At 32.7% G+C, this 10,514-nt stretch overlaps 1 protein-coding gene across 3 annotated transcripts; it reads right to left on the bottom strand.

Moving 5' to 3' along the window:
- Positions 1-1,027: 1,027 nt before the first annotated feature.
- LOC102581125 (uncharacterized) lies at positions 1,028-7,506 on the bottom strand. Of its 3 annotated transcripts, none has more exons than XM_015313423.1 (9): positions 7,113-7,506; positions 5,986-6,249; positions 5,785-5,887; positions 5,311-5,390; positions 5,120-5,197; positions 3,578-3,669; positions 1,963-2,074; positions 1,623-1,748; positions 1,028-1,540 (listed from the first exon to the last, which is right to left on the bottom strand). In XM_015313423.1, the coding sequence occupies exons 1-9, from the start codon at positions 7,422-7,424 to the stop codon at positions 1,424-1,426; spliced, it is 1,284 nt and encodes a 427-aa protein (XP_015168909.1). In that variant the 5' UTR covers positions 7,425-7,506; the 3' UTR covers positions 1,028-1,423. The 3 variants fall into 3 exon arrangements, with proteins under 3 accessions (XP_015168909.1, XP_015168910.1, XP_006357445.1); XM_015313424.1 differs by having other exon boundaries at positions 5,986-6,216; XM_006357383.2 differs by having other exon boundaries at positions 5,986-6,183.
- Between the last annotated feature and the right edge of the window lie 3,008 nt (positions 7,507-10,514).

The following is a 10,514-nucleotide window of genomic DNA, read 5'->3' as shown; positions in this document are numbered from 1 at the left end:
ATTGGTTATTTAAATTTTTATTCAAAATTCATATCTACAAATTATTTTTTGACAAATGTCGTCATTTAATTTGCCACTTTACACGTCATCGCGAGTGTAAACACACACCTCATATATTTTTGTTGATTGGCAAAAAAGTGCCAAAATGACACAGCGAAACCCTACATGAGGTGTCTAAAATGAACATCATCCACTTGAGATGCCTAAGTGAAATTTCGTGCCAAATTTAAGGGGCCACCGATGGGTTAGCCCTTATTTTTATATTTGTCAAACACTTCCAGAAGTCAAAAACTGACTTCAAAGTATATTTGACCCATTTTTAAGCCAATCCAAACACCCGAAGATAATCTCATATCTTAAGATAACTTCATCATCTTGCTAGTTGATTCACGTGGTAAGTATCCACATGGCATGGAGTGTTTCGTACAAAAGATTTCAGAAAATAGAAGTCATTTTCAACTCATCAAACGCCAAAAATTTCTCTAATGCATTTTAATTTTAGAGATTTTTTTATAACCATCGTGCCTAAATCAACTTATGCACACCTCGACTAATTTCACAAGGTACCAGCTATCTCACGCTAGTACATATACCACCAAAGTACTAACTATGTCCACAAATTCCTTCTAGGAAAATATTTTCAGTCCTGTCAAACATAACCCCTGGCCCCTAGGCCCTAGGTACAACTCTTTCCGGTCTCTCCAGAAGTGAGGTGGGATAGTTGAATATGATGGATTGTACCCTTTTTCAATAACCCATAGTGGAAACAAAAATAATTGCATCAACAGTCCCTTCTCAGTTTGGTCAATAGCTTCATATGAATAATTGCTGAGATAATCTATCACGCTACTTGTCCTTAACAGATGAAACAATAAAATAAAAGATCACAAAAAAATTAAAAGAGTCACAGTCACTTCTAGTTGCAGAAAATGCATTTCAATTAACAGTCAACACTAAACAGTACAAATTTTACGTATAAAGAAAGGTAGCACAATGTACTAAGCTTTCGCTATGTGGAGGTGCAGGGAAGGACCAGACAACAAATCTTACGTTTACTATATGGAAATTAGAATATGTTTGAAAACGCCCATGCAACCACCAGAGCCCACAAACACCCCAAAAAAGGATGAGAACAATCTTGAATTGCTACAAGTTCATACTATAGCACAGAAAATGTGATGAGAACATTCTTGAAACACCATCACCAACCTTACATTGCAAATTTAGGTCGGTAGAAGTCAGTTTTCTGAAGAACTCAGCACACCCACAACCATTAACCCTCTACAAGGCTATAAGTTAATACTTCCGCAAAAAAAAAAGGTGACAAAACTGATTCTTGTAATACCATAACCGCCAACCTTACACAGGCTATTCCACTGATCATTTCGACTCCTTAAGTTAAATAGATAGCATTTTGCAATCTTTATTTCTGCAAATTGTGAAGTCGGCCTCCATTTATCAATTTCCAGAGTGCTGTTTTGGCTTCTTCTAGTGTTTCAACTGAATGGCCTTCTTCAAATGATATTCTTTGTACATTGAACTGCAGGAAGTAAAGTAAAAAGAAAAGTTTAAAGGGTGTGATGTGAAAACAATGACTTAAAGAAGCAGCACATAGAAAGTACCTGTGCCCCTTGACGGACACGAATATCTGTCCCCTTGCTATCTATTGAGATCAAAGCGGCATCATCCACCTCACTTTCTTGTGCTAAAAGATCTTTTAGAGGCTTCGAAAATATTGCATTGAGCTCCTATAAGAATCACCAAAAACATTCACGAACTTAGTCAAAGTCTCAAAAAAAGGGAAGGAGGAAAAATGAAGCCTCGTATCAAACCTAGAATGGCAAATACAATCTACATATTCACTTACTTCAAAGTTCTAATAGTACTACAAATATATAGTAGCATGGGCACATTATCAAGTCACTCACTGATTATCAATTCCTCAAACTATCAAAAACGTACCTTAAGATATTGTTCACCACCATCAACAGCAATTTTATCAGGATGAAGTGACTCATACTCCTTGACATCCACCCAAGCAACAGTTCCAAAGCCTCCAATGAAATATATATCACTGTTATAATTGATAAAGCAAGTAAGTTCTTTGAGCTATACATTGCTAATTATTCTCTACGCAACAATCTGCAATGAGAGCTTGCCTTTTGTTTCTTCCTTTCAAATAAACCATTCAGAGAAAGTGGTAGATGGATCTTTTCAAATTCAAACTTAAAGCATGGTAGATACGTTGGTCATGTTGTATTCAATCAAGCAACCAATTATGACTCATCATAAATGGTAAAACACTAGTGGTAGGCATACAGAATCAAAAAGTAGATAACCTCCAGCATTATTATTATTACTATTATGATTACTATTCTTATTGTTGCTGTTGTTATTATTTGATAGGTAACGTAAGAGCTCTATTGATTCATGTTAGTAGAAAAGCAGGTGAAAATCCAGCCAAAAAGAGAGAACTTCACAAAGAGGGTAAAGAACAGAGAAAATAAACACATGGCTTCCAGCTCTAAAACATTGACCAAGCTGATCTTGCACCAATAATTTAGCAAAAATATACATTTTTTTTGAAGATTAACCATATCATCCTTTCTGACTTAAAAAAACTCTAGCATTTCTCTCCTTCCAGAAAACCCACCAATGACGGTACGGGATGGTGTTCCAAATTCTATAAGAGGCTTTAGACATGCCCATCTGCTGCGCCTTATGAATCTTTTCATAAACAATTCTGCCCACCGGAAAATTTTAAATAATCCACAAGTGTCTTATATTTATGCACAATAGCTGAGAAAATAGGTTCTGTGGAAGGAACAGCACAGCAAAAGGAATGTTTCACATGCTTGAGCTAAAAGATATACTAAGTAGAGAGGATGCTTAAGCAAGCAGAATCCACTCTGCAAATACAAAATCATAAAATATAAGTACTGGCAGCAGAGCACAAAAACTTTGAAGCGAGATGCAAGAGACTCCTGGCAGAAAGGAGCCTGCTTTGTTTAAGCAATTTTTTTTTTTGATAAAGTAATTAAATAGGAGCCTGCTTTGTTTAAGCAATTATAATGGACACATGATCTATCCTCTTTCTGTTTCTCAACATTTACATATTCAGATTCCAGAGTGGAACTCCAAGTTTACATGCCACTGTTTCTCAACATTTACATATTCATATTCAGATGCAAGAGAAGTCGTACCAAACTGCTACAGACAATCGACATTTTCCACGAAACCGAGTTAAATAAACCCAAAATGTACAGTAATAATTCATTAATAAAGAGATTAATAATTAGGTTACAAACAGGTAGCATAAGAATAAAATGCTTATAATGAAAATCAACTAGTAAATTTGGAATATAAGGTGCACAGGTTAATAGTAAAAAGGCATTTGACAGACAGCCAGAGGCCAGAATGCACAGAGTGAAAAGATAAATCCAAGTCAAAAATTCTGAAGAGACTGATGATGTAAATAGCTCAGAGAGAGAATGCATATAATAATTTGTATAATCCTTTCATTTTCATATGAAACACGAACCCAGCAGAATTATTACTTAGAAGAAAAAGAGTTGACCTTATATTTTGCATCCTAAAGTAAAAAAAGTTTCCCCATTGTTGAGAAGGACCTTGCTGATGTTTTGCTATATACTGCTTGTGTGCCCATTCCTATTGAAACAATCGATATAGTTGTTAAGAAAACTGCAACATTCATACCATTTAGAGATAATTCTAATAACTTGGCTCAACCAACAGAAAATAATTGCAATTAAAGGTTTAGTATTCAACATAAAAATTACAAAATTCTACAAGTGGCATTTGAAAGTAGATTGCAGGATCAAAGCTGACAGGGCAGCAAATTTTTTTCTTTTTTGGTTCTTTTATGGGGGCGGACCCATCATCTCCAAGTTTTCAAAGGTTGGCTCCTAACAGCTTTCTCAGGGTGAAAATAAAAAAAGTAAGTTGTTTTTTAATATCGAGTAAAGTTAAGTTATATTACAAAAACAACAACAATATACCCGATGAAATCCCACAAAATGGGGTCTAGGAAGAGTAGAGTGTATGCAAACCTTACCTCTCTCGTGGAGGTAAAGAAGTAAGTTTAGTTATATTTTAATGGAAAATACAGAATCTACATAAAGATATGATTCCAAAGAAGACAGAAGGTTGTGAAAGGGAAACATAAGAAAATCGATCTAGGCAGAAGACACTTTATACACCATGCAGAAAATAAATGTTCACCTTCACTTCTTCGTCCATTCCAAGACAATGTACGGTTCCCCGGAATGGACAGTTCTAAAAATATTTTAAACCAGAAGTTACATAGGTTGTCTTTACAAGCTCCATTATTACACTTCACTGTGCTATTTTTTTAATCTATTCCAAGAAAGTCTTAAAAAGAACCTATGGCTTTGCAATTTCAAAAAAATAAAAATAGAACCTATGGACTTTGCATGTGAACTTCTACATCTTTGTACAATACCAATACTCAACTGTTATCTTACTATGAATATAAAAGTCAAACACAAGTATTCAACTTGGGATATATTATTGAAGAAAACAAAAGTAGTTGATCATAATAATAAAAAGATGTCACTCCTCCTATGTGTCAACTGTTTTTCACCTAGTAAATAATGAAATAGGATCCCTAGTTGAAGAAACTGAAAAATCAGGCAAAGGATTCCATCAAAGACTCCACTGAAATAAATTTGATATGACGCCTAGGAGGTCCAGCCCATACCAATTCCTTCTCTTCAAAGTGTACCAAGTAAACCATAACTTCCACTTAACAAGAGTAAAGAGTAAAACAGGAGAGAAATCATGAAACCCCTAGGATCTGACGTAAAAATTAATTCCTTTTCATATGTCAACTGAAAAAGAATACTACGGTTGATGCCAGACAGTTACATACAGTTTTTAAAAAACAAAGCGTAAGAGACAGTTAAGAAAGATCAGATACATCCGGTGTACGTGAGAATTTAAGCAAGCGAAATTATATCATTTTTGAGGAGACAATAGAGATGGCTAAGAAGTTTCTTAAGTGTCTTATTCTAAAGGTAAATATTTGATGTTAACAGTAATCTGAAATTGATCAGTACGTGTTGAATAAGACAGCTACCTGTTGATCTTCGGGTAGTGGATAGACATCACCAAATATCGTGACCCTTGCATTAGATAAACCACTCCATCCTGGAATCTAAACAGCCAAAAGTGCAAGAAACTCAGAGACATAATATAAGCCAAATGTTTCATTCTCAAAAAATTATATAAGCCAAATGTACTTGATGTTTGCTGAAATATATCACAAACCTGTACAACCAATGTGCATCTTGGATCAGCTAGCAAATTACGGGTGTGTATAGCTAATGGCGAGAACGAAAATAGTGGATCTGGCAAAAGAATGAGAAATAATTAATGGAACATTGTATGTAATAAAAATAGGAAAAGAGGCATATAGATTATTTTGTCTACTTACGAAGATTTGCTTCATTAAACATCAAATCAAGAACAACATTTTTACAAGAACTTCTAATAATTAAATAAATGTATTCCATGTTCAATTTCTTATACAATGGTCAGTTACATTAATGCTGAAAACTCAACTTAGTTCAAGAATATTTACCAATAATGTACCTAACAATTTCCCGGTAGGTCTAGACAAGTTTCTTAGTCTTCACCACTTTGATACTACACTTTATATTCTAATTTTTCTAGACTTAATTGTAAGAAAACCCAAAAGATGGGTTTAAAAAAAATTGTTCGGACAATAGAGTAGCAACTTACGCCCCATAGAATCTGGCACAAAATCTACTAGTGTTCCAAATGGGTAGCCTTCTCGCCGATGATGCATCCGGGACATCACAGTGCATAAATGAGCAAATCTAGCCTGCAATATTGGTGATATAACAATGAAAACACACAAAAAGATGTTACTTTTACAAATCTCTGAAAAACTACAAATATATAATAACACAAGGAATCTACCTGCTCCATTAGATTGCGGACAGCTAAGGCAGGTTTAGGTAGGCCATGAGCTGAGGTTGCACTTTGTACCCCTCCAGAAATGGGAGTTCTGAAAAGCCCAGCCCTTGTACCGCCACTAGTTGAGTGCTCAAGGGGTGAAACCACTTTTGAAGCTTGATTCAAATCATTTCTGTTTATTTCTTGTTTATCTAAATTATCCTTCATAATATGAGAGAGTCCATCACAACAAAGCTGAAGTAGCCAATTAGCATTACGAGTAATGGACTATATCAAGAAAAGAGAAGTATAATTCATCATGTCAAACAAAAAAAAAAGATTCTTCAACATTATTGAACTTAATTTTTATATGCGTGACAAACTATTCAGGTCTACTTTTTTTTATCAAAAAACCAATTCATTAGGTAGAGAGAACATTTCACCACACAACAGTCATTTGTAACTACAAAAGCGTTTCATTAAAATTAGTTGCCTAAAGCCAAATTTTAGTAAGATGTTTTTCCATTAGCCATGATTGTTGTAATGTAGTATTATTATATAATGTAGTATTCTTAAAAAATAAAAATAAAAGATTAAGTATTTAACTTCACATATATAGTACTATATGATAAGAATTAATTCAAATTAATAAGATGTTAGTCATGTGTTCGCAATATATTACCTTGAATATGGCTTAATTTACTAATAGGAAGATTTAAGCAGTTCTATTTAAAGATCTAAAATATTTGTAATGTTTAAAAGTATTGACTTTGCTTATCATTGGCAACCATATTTTATCCATTACCCAACCTTTTATTTGTATTAACTAAAGTTTATTTTTCACCTTGTTTATGTGTGGCATGTAATCTATCCAAACATTGTATTCATCAAAACAATAAAGTACCGTACATTATGAAACTATGTGTATCGACTATCCAAACAAGCTGCAAATATAATGTCTTTTAAGTCATGCCTAAAGATACTTTGGGAATATCAAGTTGAAGTATTCCTAGAAGCTAGATATTGACAATCATCAACAACTACAGCAACATACCAGTGTAATCCCACAAGTGGAACTAGCTAATTTCATGAATTTCATAAATTGGTCTGAGATTTCGAGTTTCTATGATTATCAGGGGAAGAGGTTTTACCTGGGACAACGAAAAAGTTGATTCAGGAACTAAGCCAAACGCATTATCATTCTTCAACCCATTTATATCCTCTTCTTCGCAGCCGCTTTCACCCGAGAGTTCAGCACGGCTAACCACTAGACGGGGAGAGCAGCCGCCGCCAAAAGAGCTAGTAGAAGGCGGGCTAAAACTAATTTTGGGATAACAAATACTGCGCCTGTTAGATGGTTTGATGGATTGAAATACTGGAGAGGTTTCTGAAAATATGGAGACACGATTGGAGCTTGAGATGGCTGCTTCCATGGAGGAAGAGAGAGTGTGCGACGACGCCATGTTTAAGAATTACTATGAGATTGGGGCAATGTGAGCTTGAAATTAAAAGAGAGAAAGAAGGTAGTCAAAAGTAGTGAAAAAGGTTGTAGGAAAAAGGAGGGCGTTTAAATGAAGCTAACGATAAAGCATCATGTTTGATCCGGCCCACATTTACACGGCCCAGTACTAAACCTTATTTATTGGAATTTTCGCAATTAGTCACTATAATAAACTTAATTATGCTTCATAGCTATAATTTACATATTTTTGGGCTATAGTTATAGTTTAAGCTCTCTCATCTGTATAATTCGCGGGTGAGTTTGTATAATTCGCGGGTACGTTTGTATAATTGAGTTATTTTTGTATAAACTCGAAATAACAAATTTATACAAACACAAACATCTGAACTTTAAACAGTTATACAAAATTTATACAAATTATATTATACAAACTCGAAACCCCGCCCACGTAATTATCACTGAATGTTGGTCGCGATTGGTAATTAACTAAAACTATAGCTATGATGACTAATTAACTAGTATATGTTTGATTAATCATGTAATTTTTCTTTAAAATAATAACAAGGGAACATACACAAATCTCACTACTTTATGAGTTAATTATTTAGATTCATGCTAGTTTGGAATATTATGTTCCTTACCTTCAAATATATGTAAGTCATATGCATATCAATTAGTGTGTCTAATTATGAGATATAACTGAAAGTCATTAATTAAGGAGAAAATTGTGCTTGAACAACTTAAGAAGATATGACATATCACAACCCCTAAGAGAAAAAAAAATTAAAAAAAAATTCCCTTTTTTTTTTTTTGTGATTCAGTAAAGTTTAAACTTCTTAACTCTAATTCATGAACTGTTATTCAGATACATGAGTATATTTTATCAGATCCATATACACTTAATGAATATACACTAATAAAAATTAGATACATATAATCTTAATGCAATAATGTGTCAGATACATCAATAATGTGTCAAATACATGCGGATATTTTGTCATATACATATACACTTACTCAAATACATCAATAAAAAAATTAGATACATATAATTTTATCTCAATAATGTGTAGATACATCAATAATATGTCACATACATGCATAAATCTCCGCTTATTTAAATTTGTTGGTTATGTTCCTAACTGGTCCGGCATCTAACCACAACGACATTTATTTCACCTTTCGATTTGTTGTTGTGACTTGTGAGCAAGCTCCAGAGGCGTATCCAAGATTTCCGCAAGATGGGTGCACAATTACAAAAAAATGTATCTTAAATATAAATTTGATCGGTTTGACTTTTAGGTTTTAATATGAACCATTAAATTTTAAAAATTATAGGTCCAAAACATATAATGCTACTAGTTTTAAATTTTAATCTACACATTTGATTTAATTATATAAAAAATTTACAGTGCTAATTATTTTAGGAATTTTCAATGTAACACACTTGAAAATTTTGAAAGATTAAAGGAAAAAAAACAAAAGAATAATTAGTTAAAACGCCAAAAGTGTAACCAATAACCACTTAGAGAGGTGTTAGTAAAAGGCAAGATAGATATAAGATTTAAATTTCTATCCTCACTTAGAGGGGTGCACCCAATCATCATCGTATTATTATATGATACTTAAATGTGGGTTCACACATCTATATTTAAATATTTTATAAAAAATTTAACACTACTATATATGATCTAGAGAGGGGAGCATGGATTCACGTGAACCCACGGCACCCCCTCTAGATACACCCCTGGCAAGCTCCATGGTTATGACTTGCCATCAATGTTGTTGTAGTAGGAGGGAAGGATGAGGCAATGCTGGTAAATCTTTTCAGATAATTACTAGTCAGGAAAATAAATTAAGAAAATCCAAAATCAATAAAGTTTTTAACTTTTGAAAATTAAAAGACAAAAATAATAGAAATCTATCACAAAAACATGATTTTAAATAATGGTTAAATAGATATAAACCTAAAATTTGTGTGTTAATAATGGTGAAAATCGTGATAGTGAGAAGGAAGGAATAGAGAAAATGATGGTGGAGGATGTGGTGTGGGAGGTTGATGAGAGAGTAAGTTGATTGACATTCAAGTGTGAATTGGAAATGGTTTAATTGTGTAAATAACTAATTTAGGCTATATTTTTTAGAGATATGTATAGTATCTTTCTCAATATATGATATAAAACTTTTAACTAATAGTAATATATGTAATTATTTGAAAGTATAGATATAACTAGTATATATGATAGTGATGGTCCAATAAAGATCTCAAATTCTACAAATATAGATTAAACTGTCTTGACACCACTCCTATCATGAGGGCTCAGTACAAGACCGACAAAAGAGAATAATCGTTAGCTTGCTAGTTGCTTGCATAGAAGTTCAATAGGTGATAACTTTTATGTTCAATTAATAGAATTTAAATTTTTCTCTTTTTATATGTACTTCATAATTAAAATATAATTAAAAGTTTAGTTAATTCAAACCTAAAAATTAATTAGGATTGAAAGTTATTTTTAAAAAAAATAAATTAATTAGTATTTCTTGATAAACAAGAAAAATTGAAGATCATAACGTAACAGACATACTTAACAATGTAGCTATGTAAGTTACAAAAGGTATCAAATTTGGGAGGATTATTCTTGAAGAAAATGTCATGTACCTTAAGTTGACACATATATGCCGAATGAAATACACTCGCTGATTCAATTCCATGGGAATTTTAGATATGAAATATTGTAATTCAAGAAATTTCAAAGTTTTAAGTATGAAAGTTAGAGGAGGTGAATAATTCAAGGGATATTTTTATTTCTATGCAGAATTAAAATCAGGTCGAAAATCATTAAAGTTTATCAACTTCTATTTGTTATTCATTTTGTCTGATTGATATAGTCCCTTAATTTTTTAAATTTGATTTTGACCAAGTTTTTATTAGTGTGGATCAAACTTCTAATTTGTGTTTCTCCGTCGATCTTTTTCATTTCCCAATGGTCCGACCCTCTTGACTTTACTTGTTAAAAAGCGTGATAAAATGCTGAAAAACAAAAAATAAAAGAAAATATTGTAGAAAATTTCAGAAAATAGAAAATAGAAA

The sequence above is a fragment of the Solanum tuberosum genome, unplaced genomic scaffold (assembly GCF_000226075.1).
Source record: "Solanum tuberosum cultivar DM 1-3 516 R44 unplaced genomic scaffold, SolTub_3.0 scf00246, whole genome shotgun sequence".
NCBI lineage: Eukaryota > Viridiplantae > Streptophyta > Magnoliopsida > Solanales > Solanaceae > Solanum > Solanum tuberosum.
The sequence above is the reverse complement of the archived record's forward strand: the minus strand, read 5'-3'. Positions and strand labels throughout refer to the sequence as shown.

Bases quoted from the DNA above. Each gene is read 5' to 3' on its own strand.
- LOC102581125 (XM_015313423.1), bottom strand. From the start codon at position 7,424: ATGGCGTCGTCGCACACTCTCTCTTCCTCCATGGAAGCAGCCATCTCA. The intron at 3,670-5,119 runs GTAGCTGTCTTA...TTGTTTCAATAG, and splicing joins CACTACCCGAAGATCAACAG to GAATGGGCACACAAGCAGTA. The intron at 2,075-3,577 runs GTCAACTCTTTT...CAATTATAACAG, and splicing joins TTTAGGATGCAAAATATAAG to TGATATATATTTCATTGGAG.